The sequence below is a fragment of the Phyllostomus hastatus genome, unplaced genomic scaffold, assembly GCF_019186645.2.
Source record: "Phyllostomus hastatus isolate PE091 unplaced genomic scaffold, TTU_PhHast_1.1 phas_contig_150, whole genome shotgun sequence".
In the NCBI taxonomy this organism is placed as follows: Eukaryota; Metazoa; Chordata; class Mammalia; order Chiroptera; family Phyllostomidae; genus Phyllostomus; species Phyllostomus hastatus.
In genome coordinates this window covers 2,209,447-2,223,240 of record NW_025333611.1, presented here as the reverse complement: position 1 = coordinate 2,223,240, position 13,794 = coordinate 2,209,447, and the positions used below count along the sequence as shown (strand labels likewise).

At 70.5% G+C, this 13,794-nt stretch overlaps 1 protein-coding gene across 5 annotated transcripts in view; it reads left to right on the top strand.

Annotated features, from left to right (window-relative positions):
• TNRC18 (trinucleotide repeat containing 18) overlaps window positions 1-13,794 on the top strand; it is a 75,409-nt gene that overhangs the window by 19,236 nt on the left and 42,379 nt on the right. For 4 of the 5 annotated variants that reach the window (XM_045824254.1, XM_045824272.1, XM_045824263.1 and 1 more), the window contains exons 3-9: window positions 2,929-3,084; window positions 5,157-5,282; window positions 5,728-7,440; window positions 11,621-11,723; window positions 12,084-12,289; window positions 12,575-12,721; window positions 13,201-13,391. In XM_045824254.1, the coding sequence (XP_045680210.1) occupies window positions 2,929-3,084; window positions 5,157-5,282; window positions 5,728-7,440; window positions 11,621-11,723; window positions 12,084-12,289; window positions 12,575-12,721; window positions 13,201-13,391 (2,642 nt within the window). Of the gene's footprint in view, window positions 1-1,263; window positions 1,400-2,928; window positions 3,085-5,156; window positions 5,283-5,727; window positions 7,441-11,620; window positions 11,724-12,083; window positions 12,290-12,574; window positions 12,722-13,200; window positions 13,392-13,794 lie in introns of those variants that run through there. The other variant, XM_045824279.1, reaches the window with a different exon arrangement.

The window sequence follows — 13,794 nt, the reverse complement described above, 5'->3', positions numbered from 1 at the left end:
TTTCAGTGCCCCGTTCTCCACCAGCGGCTACTGCTGTGGCGTCCAGGGCGGGAAGGCTCTCCCAGGGTCTCCTGAGGGCGCGAGCGTGGCGGCCCACAGGAGGGGTGGAGGGCCAGCCTGGGGGTGCCTGCGGTCCTGTGTGCCCCTCAGAGGGCTGAGTGACGCTGTGGGCGGGCGGAGGTGGAGCACGTGCGGTGTTGGCGCCTCTCGGGGCCAGGTCGGCTTCGGCCACCACTGTTAGGAGTGACAACGAGGGGCCTGTGGGTGACTGCGCCCCCATCAGGTCTCCAGGGTCTTCGGTCCTGGCTCCCAAGGCGTCGACAGAGAGGCCTGTAGCCACCCAGGGGGGCCCTGGGACCCAGGCTGGGGCTGGGATGACCCCAGGCTGTGCTGGAGGATTTGACTGGCCCGGAGGTCCACGCCCTTCTTGGTGAACCCAGCCCACCAACGCTGGGTGCCCAGGGTTGGGGGGTGGGAACCCGGGGCGCGGGGGGCACACCTAGAGCGTGAGAAGAGTGCCGGGGTGCTGGCGGGCCTCAGAAAGCAGTCTGCAGGCCTTGGTGCCGTGGGGTGGGGTCCGCCACCCTGCTCCACCCTGGGAGACCGGCCGGGAGGGCCCGAGGCGGCACGTGGTGCCCGTGGGGGCCAGGGGCGGGCTTGTCTCCCGTCCGAGTGCTGTCTGTCTGTCTGCTCTTGTCCTGCAGAGTTGGGAACAGTGCTCACGTGCTCGGGCCACAAGTTGACGCTGGCTGTGTGCCCAGACGGACGTGGCCGGGAGGGGGCCGAGGTCCCCACCGGCAGACGGGCAGCGGGCTGGCCTGTCGGGTAGACAGGTCTGGACTTCCAGGTTGTCTTGAGTGGGGACGGGGGATGGGGCTGGGGTCCCGAGGGCCGAGGACAGGCCAGGAAGGCCCCAAGGTGGAGTGAGTGAGGGGGGGGTCCCAGGTTCCTCTCCCTTGTATTTGCGATCCTGCACCGGGCTGCTGGAGGAGGACCACTGGGGAGGGCGGGGCCTGGGAGTTGTGCAAACAGATGCTTCTGCCGTGGCTGCCGTCCTGGGGGCGGGGGTTGGGGCGCCGCGGAGCCCCGGTGGGGGACTCCGGCCGTTGGCGGCATCCGGGCCTGGGGTGCTGCCGGGCGGGTTTCACAAGCCTGGGCAGAGGCAGGCCCGGGCCACCCGGCTTCCGCGTGGCCCGGGGCAGGAAGAGCTGGCGGCTGATGTAAGCCCTGCGCAAACCTCGGGCTGCCGGCTTCCGGAGCCTCTCGCCCGCCCGCCCGCCGAGGAGGAAGCCGGGGCCAGGCAGGGCCCCCGGGGGCCCCGATGCCCCAGCTCGGACTGCGTGGCTGGACTGGTCGGCCACCATGGCCCTGGGTCCCCAGGCCTCGGCGCTGGAGTCCGGTGAGGGGCCCGCACGGGGCCGGGCTGCCGTCTGGGGCCCCGGGCACGGGGTGGCGGCGTCCTCCCATTACTCAGCCTGCCGCCGGCCCCACTCCAGGGGACTCCGGTGGGCGCCCTGCCCCTCGCAGCCTCAGCTTCCCCGAGTGTACCCCAGAGGGTTTGGGTGGGCATTCTGGGGTCCTGTGCCCCCTTGCCAGAGGTGGTGTGCGAGCATCTGCGGTACTCGGGCCCTGCCCCTGGGGCTGCCGGGGACCCACAGGTTGGGTGGGGTTCTGTGAGCCTCCGGGGGCCGGCTGGGGCCTCCTGGGCACCAGAGTCCCATGCTCCCTGCATGCCCCCTGCGGTCTGGTCACTTCTGGGCGGTCACAAACAGCGCCCGCCGCGCAGGAGAGGTTACCCAAAGGGACACAGGGGAAGCCCTCCCCTTAGCTGGCGTGGCCAGAGCCGGACTCGGCGGGGTGCCTGGTGACACCCGTGCCCGGCTCTGCATGCCGGCCTCGGTCTCTCCTCCCGAGGGTGTCCAGAGGACAGAAATCACCTGCCTGGTGCTTTCAGGGAGTGGGTGCTGCCAGCACTCACCATCATCATCATCATCATCATCACTGTTGTTACTAAGTGCAAGCCTCCTGCTTCTCTAGAGTTCTCAGGGGAGGCGTTATCCCCATTTTGCTGATGAGCAGACTGAGGCCAGGTGAGGGAAGCCCTCCCTCTGGCCTGTCCCCAGGAGGCCTGCCAGGGTCCTCCCTGGGGCTGGGGTGCGGCGCCCTGGGCTGTGGGAAGGAGCAGGCAGCTCCCTGGGTGTGGGCTTGGCCCCGTGTGTGTGTGTGTGAGCGGTGGGCGCAGCTCCCCTCAGGTTCCAGCTCACTGTTCTGCTAAACAGCAGCCACCGTGCTCCCTGCCCCATTCGAGAGACCCGGGGGGGGTTCTGCTCTCCGAAGGGACAGTCCCCTCGGTGGTTCATCTGCGAGGTCATCGTAGGTCTGGGACCCGCCCCGGGTGCGCACGGAGGAGTCGGCGCTCCCCGGCCGTGGGGTCAGCCCCGCCCCATCTCTGCGCCTCAGCTCACACCTCCGTTGAATGGGTCCACGGGGCCGGCCGAGGACTTGGGGGTCTGGGCCTGTGCAGGCGTACCGTGGGGCCCTTGGGGAGGCCATTCCCCGACTCGTGGGAGACCCCCCTGGTCCAGGAGCCCAGAGCAGAAGTAGGGCTTCAGCATGAGCCCCCCTCCACCTCCTCACTCCATGGCCTTGGGAGGTCCCCCCCACCCCCTTGCAGCCTCAGCTGTTACTTGTGGGTGGGGAGAACTGCTCCCCCTTGGTGGGGCGGAGCTGGGCACTGTCCGTGGGGCGAGGGTCTGCTCCAGCTGACCCAGGCTGGTCCCGAGGCCAAGGGGCAGGCAGGGGTGGGGCGACCAGTTTCCGCTCCTCGAAGTGGGGAGAGACGGGGATCCACGGATCCACGGGCGGCGGGCCAGGCAGTGCGGCCTGGCAGGTGGCTGCCTGACGAACAGCCCCCTTTTCTCTCCGCAGGCGAGGCCTTCCTGGGCAGCTTCGTGGCCGGCGGGATGGGGCCCTCGGCCTCGTCCCACGGGAGCCCGGTGCCCCTGCCCTCCGACCTCTCCTTCCGCTCCCCCACCCCGAGCAACCTGCCCATGGTGCAGCTGTGGGCCACCCACGCCCATGAAGGTAAGGAGTGGGCAGGCGGGTGGGTGGGGGTGGGTGGGGCTGCTGGGCCGCTGTCCCCAGCACTTCCTGAGTTGCCCCCTCACCTCCGTGGTCACCCCTCCCCACTGTGGCTCACACACGTCACCGGGCGTCCCTGCTGTTCCTCCTCCTGTCGCTGTCGCAGGGCCTTTGCCCGAGCTGTCCCCCTACTTGCAGCCCCTCACGCACCCCACCGTCTGTCCCCTGCTCACCCTCTGGGGCTCAGCCCGCCCCCCGCCCCCATCGCCTCCCAGGTGTGAGGGCGGACTCGTCTGTGTGTTTATTTGTGGCCCAGCTGTTTCGCTGCCAGAGCGCGCTATGAAGGAGCGCGGAGGTCGCTCTGCCGGCCCGTCCCCCGGGGAGGTCCGCTGGGTAATCCTTGCGGGAGCAGCGGCCCAGGGGCCGCCCCGCTCTCCTGCGGCAGCTCTGCGGCGACACCCCGGCCGCGGGGCTCCTGCCGGCCCCGAGCACACCTGGGTCCCTCCTTCCCCTCCTTCGGTGAAGGGGCGGTGGTGGGGGGCTGCGCTCCTCCCCCCACTCCGGCTTTGGTGCCCTGGGAGCCCCCGCTGCAGGCTGAGCCCAGCTGCCCCGTTTCCTCTCCGCGCAGTCTCCTTCGGGTGCGCGCCGCAGCGGGGCTGGCGCCTGGCTCCGGGCCTGGAGTGGTGGACAGCCCTTGCAGGCGGGAGTCCCATCGGAGCCCACTTTAGCCCCCCCAGGGAGGGGCCGCAGGAGCAGGGGCTGCTGCCTCTGGGTGCCACCGGCCCTCCCCGACATCCCCATTTTTTGGGGGGCCAACAAGTACCAGTGATGATAAATGATGGCAATAGCAAACCGGGGGTGCTCACCACGCCCCTTGAACTCACTTCAGCCTCAGAGCAGGCCGGGAGGGGGCGTGGTCACGCCCCCTCACAGACGAGAACGCGGAGGGATCCGATGCCTGTGTAGGGTCGCTGGTTCAGCGACTCGGCTCAGTAGCGTGTGTCGGTGGTCTCGGTCATTCGGTGACTGCTGTTTCACTCCCAGGTGGCGATGTGGGGGGGTCGGGGGCCCCAGTCCCTCAGGGACACCCAGGAGGGGGCCTGTGGTCCTAGAGGACACGCAGCCCAGGCCGAGCGCCCCCACCCCCTCTCCCCGCTCCGTGGGTCCTTCCAGGCGCCGTTTCTCCCTCAGTGGCCCCTTTCCTGTCTTCTCTGTCCCCGAAAGGCTCTGAGTCCGGGCGGCACTGGCAGGGCCTGGCGGGAGCCTGGGAGGAGGAGCCTGGGAGGAGGAGCCCAGGGCGGGAGGGTTCGGTCCTGGGAGCCAGAGGCGCTGCTGGGTGAGCTGAGGCTCAGAGACGGCCAGCCACCTGCTGGGGGTCTCACAGCAGGGGAGGGGCCAGGGAGCCGGGTAAACCAGGTCTGCATTGGGTGGAGATTCGGGGTCGTGGTGACCTTGGCTGGAAACCAGGCTCCCCTGCCGGGTGACCTCGGCAGGTGGTCCTCTCCGAGCCTCGGTCCTGGAGGTATGAGAGTGTTACTTTCTTTTTTGTCTTTTTAGAAAAGAGTATTTATCTTTAGAGAGCAGGGAAGGGGGGTGTGGAGAGAGAGAGGGAGAGAAACATTGATGTGCCGGAGATGCATCAGTTGGTGGCCTCTTGCGCGTCCCCAGCTGGGGACCTGGCCTGCAACCCAGGCCTGTGCCCTGAGTGGGGATCGAACTGGGGGCCTTTCGCTCGCCAGCCGGGACTCTTCTTGGTCTCCTGAGCTTCAAGGGAGAGTCGCAAAGGCAGAGCGGCGGGCGACACTGCTTGGCCAGGGGTGCGAGCGGCCATCCTCGCGGTCCCGCCGGGTTTGGGTCCGTTCCGGCTCTCGTCCCGGTGGGTTTCAGAGCCCCAGGGCCGCCTGCCCCAGGAGGGCGGGCAGCTGGGGACGAGCCTCCAGCTCCAGGGGCCAGCCTCACCCCGGGGCTGGCGTTAAACCTCGGCTTCTTCCATTTCCAAGGAGGGGGGAGGCCCGAAGGAGGCTCCTTGTGGGAGGCGCCGGGCGGCCCGGCCCAGCTCTTCTCCTCTCTTCCAGGCTTCTCCCACCTGCCCAGTGGGCTGTACCCGTCCTACCTCCACCTGAACCACCTGGAGCCCCCCAGCAGCGGGAGCCCCCTCCTCAGCCAGCTGGGCCAGCCCAGCATTTTCGATACCCAGAAAGGTCAGGAGGCAGGAACGGGGAGATGGTGGGGTGGGGTGTTGGGGAGGGGTGGAGGGTTCTTCCGGGACTCCCGCCAGGCAGCACCTGCCCCCTAACAGCCCCTCCAGTCTCCTGGGCAACCCCTCGGCCTTCCAGAGGCTTCTAGCTGTTCTCTGCTAGGCGGCTGCCTTCTTAGGCACTCGGGCTGCCCTGGAAGGTACTCTGGCTTTCTCCCCTTTCACAGATGGGGAAACAGGCCGAGAAAGGTTAGTTGGAGGCCAGGCGAGATTTAAGCCGGTTTCCGCCCATTTCCAGAGCCTGCCCTCGGAGGGGCTGCACTGTGCACGGCCCTCCTTAGTCTGCGGGGGGGCAGGGCACCCCTCGGGACCCCTCAGGGGCCAGCCACCTCTAGCCTTGGTGGGGCAGAGGGGCCGCCTGCTCACCCTGGGCATCTCCTTCTCCTCAGACGGCTTCTACCTGCCCGCCCCAGGGGCTCCGGGCGCCCTGCACTCCCAGGCACCCTCCTCCAGGACTCCAGGCGGCCACTCCTCGGGCGCCCCCGCCAAAGGCTCCTCTCGGGAAGGCCCAGCCAAGGAGCGGGCAGGCCGCGGTGGGGAGCCGCCCCCGCTGTTTGGCAAGAAGGACCCGCGGGCCCGGGAGGAGGCCGCTGGGCCGCGCGGCGTGGTGGACCTGACCCAGGAGGCGCGGGCGGAGGGCCGCCAGGATCGCGGCGGGCACCTGCGCCTCGCAGAGCGCCTGTCGCCTTTCCTCGCCGAGCCGGGGCCGCCTCGGGCGCCGGGCGTGCCCACCGCCGACTCCAAGAGCAAGAACCCGCCGCTGCCGTCTGCTCACGGCCTCTGCAACGGTGCGGGGGACGCGGGGCTCCCCTCGCTGATGGCGGAGGCGGCCCGCGGCGCCAAGGACGCGACGCGTCAGGACGAGAGCACGCGGCTGCGGCGCGCGGACGCACTGCTGCCGGGGCCCTGCCCCTGCCCCTCCCCCCTGCCGCCTTTGCCCCCCGGGAAGGGCCCGCCCGCGCCCCCAGCCGGCTCCGCCGGCACCTTCGCTTCGCAGCCGGGCCCCGCCGGCGTCTACACCATCTTCCCCGCGGCGGCCGCGCGCGAGCCGGGCCGCGAGCACCGCGTGGTGGCGCCCACCTTCGTGCCTTCCGTGGAGGCCTTCGACGAGCGCCCGGGGCCCATCCAGATCGCGTCGCAGGCGCGGGACGCCCGGGCCCGGGAGCGCGAGGCGGCCAGGCCTGGCGTCCTACAGGCCCCGCCCGGGTCCCCGCGGCCGCCTCCGGACCGGCCCGAGGGCCTCCGCGAGAAAAACTCCGTGATCCGCTCCCTCAAGCGGCCGCCACCGGCCGAGGCCCCACCGACACGGGCCGCGCGCGCCTCCCCGGACCCCCGGGCCTACCTCCCCGCCAAGGAGCTGCTTAAGCCCGAGGCGGAGCCGCGTCCCTGCGAGCGCAACCCCCGCGGGCCCGCGGCCGCCCAGCAGGCTGCCAAGCTCTTCGGCCTGGAGTCCACGCGGCCACCGCCGCCCGCGGGTCCCGAGCACAAGTGGAAACCTTTCGAACTGGGCAACTTCGCCACCACGCAGATGGCGGTGCTGGCCGCACAGCACCACCACGCCAGCCGCGCGGAGGAGGAGGCCTCCGCTTCCAAGAAAGCGTACCTGGACCCTGGGAGCACGCTGCCCCGCGCCGCCCCCACCTGCGCCAGGCCCAGCCCCGACCTGCACGCCGCCGCCCACGGCCCCGGCGAGGGCTCCGCCATGCAGAGCCTCATCAAGTACAGCGGCAGCTTCGCTCGCGAGGCCGGGCCGGTGCGCGCGGGCGGCTGCGGCAAGAAGAGCCCTTTCGGAGGCCTGGGCACCATGAAGCCCGAGCCCGCCCCCACTGCCGCGGGCGCCCCGCGCTCCCAGGCCCGCCTCCCGCACCCTGGGGGCCCCGCCCCTGCGGGGGGCCGGCAGCTGAAGCGGGACCCGGAAAGGCCCGAGAGCGCCAAGGCTTTCGGTCGCGAGGGCTCCGGGGCCCAGGGCGAGGCGGAGGTGCGGCACCCGCCCGTGGGCATCGCGGTGGCCGTGGCCCGGCAGAAGGACAGCGGTGGCAGCGGCCGGCTGGGGGCGGGGCTGGCAGACCAGGAGCGCTCCCTGTCGCTGGGCAACGTCAAAGGTGAGTCCCGGACCCCACCCCTCCCGTCTTTGAACTCCCTGCCTCCCGGTGCCATTGGTTTTCTGTTGGGGGCGGAGGCGAGGGCTGCAGCTGCTGTTTAAAGTGTATTGCTCTTTCCCTCGGGCGCGTAGAGACGACTGTGAAATGCAGAAGGGGAGAAAGGTGAACCCCCTGAACGCTGGAGGTCTTTCCCGGGGTTCGTTTCCCCGCGCGACTGGCTGCTTTGCGCCTGCAGCAGCCCTGGCGCGCGTGGGCCCCGCCTTCCCCCCGGGTGGCGGGGCGCCGCGTCTGCTCACCTGTAAGGACCACTGTTTGTGCGGCCGGCCTTGAGTGCTCCTCCGGGCGCCGCCCGCCCCCCCCCCCGCGGGCACCGCGGTCGCTCCTGCTTGGGTGGTTTCTGCGTCCCGCACGCAGGGTCGGATATCTCCCCGCGTTTGCCTTCGTGGTGTCTTGCGTCAGCTTGTGAGGAGAGGGTCCTAGGAGGAGGCCAGTTTGAAGCCTTCCGTTCGAAGTCCCTGAGGGCGGGGACCGTGCCTTAACGAGGTCGGTGTCCCCGGTCCCCGGCGTGGGGCCTGGCGCTGGTGGGTGTCTGGGGAAGGAGAGGGTGACTGGGTGTGACGGGTGGGTCTCGGTGTCCCCGTGGGCCTCAGAGTTGGGACCTGAATGACTTCTTAGGTGGCTACGTGCCCCTGAACAGCGTCCGTCTCCCTTCGGACGCCGCAGAATTGCGTTTTAACGTCGTTAGAGGAGTCGCTAAGTGCGGTAGAGACGCGTGGTGTGTTTACTTTTTGTTATTTTTCGACTTGTGGACTTGAGCGAGGGAGAGGAGCGCTGGTGGGTCGTCCCGCCCACTCAGGCGTTCATTAGTCGGTTCTCGTCCCGCCCTGACGGGGGTCAGAGCCCCCACCTCGGCATGTCGGCAGGATGCACTGCCTGCGGAGCACCCCCGCCAGGGCGCTGTGTTTCCCGTGGTTCCCGTGAGGCCGGGTGCGTCCCTGGAACCAGGCGGGCGGGCGGGTCTCCAGAGCTTCGCTGGGTGCCCTGCGGGTTGTGCGGTGGGAGTCCTTTCCCGGGATTTCCAAGAGCTGCTCTCTGTGGCACTTCTTTTGGGACTGGGAGTCGCCCGGGCCGGCCCGGGCCCGCGGCCCCGGTCTGCGGCCCCTGCACAGCTGCCGTCCCGCACTCCCAGACCTGACCTCCAGGCCACGTGGGCATCTCGGGTGCACGCTCCTGGGTCTCCGTCCCTGCCCGGTTCTGGCCGTCCTGTGACCACCCTAGCTGATACCAGGGCTCACCCTTGGTCCACGGGGAGCGGCCACCGCTGTGTACTGTCGCTGCTGCCTCCTGGACCCACGGTCTCAGCTCTGCCGTCCCGTGGGAGCCCTGGGCCCCCCACCCCCGGCTGCCCGGAGCCTCACACCGGCCCTGCCCGTCTGCGGCGGGTGGGCCCCGGCCTGGGTGCATCAGAGCGAGCTGTATTAGGGAGTGTTCACAGCGGGCCTGGCGGGGCCCATGGTTCCTTGGGGAGCCCCTGTTCCTCCAGCCTGGGGAGCCCCACCCTCTGGCCCTGAGGGGCTGCGCCCCAGGCCCTGCCCTACTCTGGGATTGAAGGAGTGGGCACAGCCCGTGGCCGAGTGGTAGGCACGCCTTCCCACGCCGGTCGGAGGTTCGGGGCCGGGGGCCCTTCCGGGAGGCACATCCTCTTTGTGTCCTTTACCCTAAAGGATGCTCCGGTGTGGCACCCCTTTTGGGGTTCCCGGTCCTCAGGACGCATCCCGGAGCCTCGAGTGCCTGGCCGCGCCCAAGGGGCCCGTGTCCGTGGGGACTCGAGTGTGCGAGTGTGTGTGACGGGAGTCTGTGCAAGAGTGTGGGGGCGGAAGGAGGGGCCCCGGGCTCGGGGTGAGACCTTCGGGGGCCTGTTGTCTGAAGCTGCCTCTTCCTGTCGCTGCTGACAGTCGGCCGTGTCCTTTCTCCGCTTAGACCAAACTCTCAGACACCGCGGTGGCCTCTCCCCAGCCTGGGCCTCGGAGGGAGGGGAGGAGTCGGGGCACCCCAGCCAGGTGGGCTGCCGCCGGCTCCAGGTCTCCGGGCCTCTCCCTCCTCCTCGGTGGCTCAAGCCCTCGGCCTGTTGGGGGTTCACAGCCGGGCTCTGCCTCTCGCAGCTGCGTGACCTTGAGGAAGAGGCCTTGGCCCCCTGGGCCCTGTTCCTCACGTTGACCTCGTGGCAGTCGCCAGGGCTGCCTCCTTCCTTGGTGCCAGGGGGGCAGGCGGGCTCGTAGTAGGTGCTTCACGAGTGGATCTGCCTGCCCGTGTGTCTATGACCCTTCCGGAGGAAAGCCCGAGGGCTCTCACAGGGTCCGGTCTGGCCTCAGGGGGCCTTGGGCCCCGGGTGGGCTCAGGGGCGGTGTGATCGGCACCTGGAGGCCCCAACGGCAGCACCCAGTGCCCGCGGATGAGCACAGTCAGCCCCGTGTGCTGGCCGCCCTGTCGGGACACCGCCGTGAAGTGACCCCATCAGGACGCCGTGTCTGTGGGGAAACTGGGGGCGCAGGGACTGCGACGGTGCTGGAGGCCGAGGCGCCCCGGGCCGTGAGCACCCCGCCGGGTGGCACTGCCTCTCGCCGCCAGTCTGTCGTTCCCTGTGCTTCCTCCCTCGGCCGCCTCACGGTGCTGGGGACACTGTGGCGACCTCACTTTGAGACGGAGGGCTCTCTCAGCGCCTCTGCTGACCCTGGGCTGCGAGCCGAGTGCCTTCGCAGGCGGCCAGGGCGAGTCGGGAAGGCGGAGAGACAGGCACAGCCGTCCGCCCTGCCTGCCCATGCCCCTGCTCTTCTGTGCTGAAACTCACTCTGCTCTCCCCGTCGCCTGGGCTGGGAACTTCCCAGAACCTCAGAACCTGCAGGCCAGCCCCCCAGGGGGCCAGCTGCCTCCAGGAACACGCCTTCTCCCCAGGGCTCGGCTGCCTGCCTGTCCCCGTGCATGCTCGGTCTGCGGGGCGGTCTGTCCGGAGGTCTGGGGGGCGTGCCGCAGGGTCCTCTCCCGGCTCCCCCCCTTGGCTCAGAGTGGGCGGGTTCCCACGTTCCTGCGGCCCCTCCTGGGGGTCCTGGTCTGCGTGAGGTCCCGGTCTGGGGCTGCAGGAAGGTAGAGATGGTGGGGGAGACGCAGCAGTGCAGAGGGGACCCCTGCCCCTGAGGCCCCCGGTGGGGAGCTTGTGCAGTGCAGCAGTGACACCCGGCTGCCTGAGGTTCTGGCCGCTTCCCACCCGTGCGCACCCCCGAGACGGCAGGGTCTGGGGGCCGCGGCTGCCCGAGGTTTGCGGGATCCTGAGGATGAGGGGGTGTGCGCTGTGGGCGGGTCCTGGGCTAGTGCCCGCCTGCCACCCACAGCGGCCCGAGTGGGTGGGAGGACCCCAGCCCCGGGAGACTGACGCCGAGACAAGTAGTGTTTAGTCTCCACAGAAGACTGCTCCGCCGAGATGACAAGTCTCAGCCCCCTGCTGGGACCGGGGGCCAGGGCTGCTGCCCCCACTGGTCTCTGGCCGGCTGTGTGGAGGGCCGGGCCGGCAGAAGGCGGCCCTCGGACTCCCGCCTCTCCTTGACCCTCCCCACCTGCATGGGCCAAGCTGGACCTGGGGACCTACCTTCTGAGCTTTTTTTTGAGGGGAGAGCAGGGAGCTCAGAAGGTGCAGCAGAACCGGCCCCGGGTGGGGGAACCCCGGGGCAGGGACGCGAGGGCCAGGTGGCGCAGCTCCCACTCACCCCACGAGTGCAGTGCTCCCTGGTTTTACTTTCCTGTCGTGGTTCCTGAAAGATCAGCCGCGTGTCTGCAACAGACAGAACTGTGTGGGGACCTCAGTGTGGCCGCTGATCGCCGGTGACCGGGCTCTGTGCCTCTGACCGGCGGCCCCTGTTTTGGGCCGTGGTTTCCCTCCACCTTGACCTCCCGGCCCCACCTCCGCCCCGAACGCGCCTCGGTGACGCTGAGGTAGTGAGGCGTGCCCGTGAACCCCGCGCGGCCTCACGTCACGCTACCGCGTGGTCGGTAGAGGCCGCCTGGTGGGGCTCGGAGGCGTCGGTGCCCCCCGAGGGCAGGCCTTCCAGGGGAGAGGGGCTGCCCAGACGTGGGGGGCTCCGGGGGGGCCGTGCGCTGGGGCTCACCGCCTGCCCGCCTCCTGCTGCAGGGCACGGCCGGGCCGACGAGGACTGCGGGGACGAGCGGGCCCGGCACCGGGAGGAGCGGCTGCTGGGGGCGCGGCTGGACCGGGACCAGGAGAAGCTGCTCAGGTGAGGGCTGTGGGGGGCGGGGGCGGGGGCGGGGGCGGCGGCGGGGCCTGCTGGTCCGGGAGCCCCTCCGCCGTGTGGGTGACTGGGGCGACTCTCAATGGGTGTGGCCTCTTGGCCACTGGGGCCACAGTGCTGAGAGTGGGCGCCAGCCTGGCCCAGGCCCCTGGCCCTGGTCGAGGACCCTGCTGGGCCCCCCAAGCTCCTCTCCTGGGGGTGGCCCTGGGGTCCTTCTTTGACTCTGAGCACTCTCTGCGGTCTGGGTGCAGTGTTGTCCTCCTGGCGGCCCAGTGTCCACTGGTCACTTGGGGCAGGGTCCCCAGGGCTGTCCGGGCCACTGCTGACACCTCTGTGTCCTTCCAGAGAAAGCAAGGAGCTGGCTGACCTGGCCCGGCTGCACCCCGCCAGCTGTGCTGCCAACGGCCTGAACCCCAATCTCATGGTGACCGGGGGCCCGGCGCTGGCGGGCTCCGGGCGCTGGTCCGCCGACCCTGCGGCCCACCTGGCCACTCACCCCTGGCTGCCCCGCTCGGGCAGCGCGCCCATGTGGCTCGCCGGGCACCCCTACGGTGAGTGGGGGGCTTCTCCCTCAGCGGGGCCCTGCTTTCTCTGCTCACACTTCAGTCCGCACACGTCCGAGGAGGGGGGTCACGGTAGCCCCGGCCCGTGGGTCCTCCGCTGTGAGCCTGTTTGTGGGGAGCCCGGGTGGGCAGCCGTGGGTGTCCACGATGCGGCCAGCCAGCCCTCACCCCTCGCTTTCCTGCATGGCCCCAGAGGTGGGGGCCTGAGGGGTGGGCTGGGGAGGGGCCTGGCCCGGGGTCCCCGTGGCTGACTCGGGCCTGGGTCTCTCCTAGGCTTGGGCCCCCCCTCTCTGCACCAGGGTATGGCCCCCGCCTTCCCGCCCAGCCTGGGGGGCTCCCTGCCGTCAGCCTACCAGTTTGTCAGGGACCCCCAGTCGGGCCAGCTGGTGGTCATCCCCAGCGATCACCTGCCTCACTTCGGTAAGTGGCGGCGGAGGGCCTCTTGCGGGGGAGGAGGAGGAGGGGGAGTGGGAGGGGGAGTGGGATGGGGCCCACCCAGCAGAACAGACGGCAGGCAGCCGGGGGCTCAGATAGGGCTTGTGATGTCTGCCCGTGCTGCCCACGCATGACAGACCCACAGGGGTCCTTGTGACGAGCTGCTCCTACCCGGAAACCTCGTGGAGAACCAAAGCAAGGCCACCCTGGGGGGGAGCATGGACCCCCCCCCCAGGTGCCCCCATCCCTCAGAACCCGCTCTGCAGGGAGGAGTGGGGGGAGGAGTTGGGAGCCTCCAGGTTGGCTCGCTGCGCCTGGGAGGCTCGGGGGCGTCCCAGGTCGGGTGTGGCGGGACCCCCCCCCCGCCCCCGTGCAAGCGCCCTCGCCGGCTCAGCCCTCCCCGTCTGCACGGCGGCGGGGCGGCGGGCGGCGCTGGGTGCAGCTCACGGTCTGTGTCCCCCCAGCGGAGCTGATGGAGCGGGCCGCCGTGCCGCCGCTCTGGCCGGCCCTGTACCCGCCGGGCCGCAGCTCCCTGCACCACGCGCAGCAGCTGCAGCTCTTCTCCCAGCAGCACTTCCTGCGGCAGCAGGAGCTCCTGTACCTGCAGCAGCAGGCCGCGCAGGCCCTGGAGCTGCAGAGGAGCGCCCAGCTGGTGGTGAGTTGGTGGGGGGGGGGGCCGTCATGTTGGGGGGGCCGGGCGTAGGGGCGGTCGCGTCCCCTCCTCCTGTTGCCGGCGGGGCCCACAGAGCCGAAACTCCAGAAAGGTCAGGGCTGTGGGGCAGGAAAGGTGAGAGAGGCTGGCGACCAGGGAGGGCTTCGTGGAGGAGGCGACATTGACCTGGAGACCCGGAGGAGTCCTCCTGGCAGAGGGCGCTGTGTGAGTGAGGCCCCGAGGCGGACAGAGCTCGGCAGGGCTGGGGCGCAGGGAGCAGTGGGGAGACAGAGGCAGGAGAGGGGGTCCTGTGAACGGGGGAGGTGTGGATGGGCAGTGAAAGGGTCCCAGCGGGCTCCTGCCGGGCCCTGAGCCCAGCCCGTCCTGGCCGGCTACTCAACGGCCC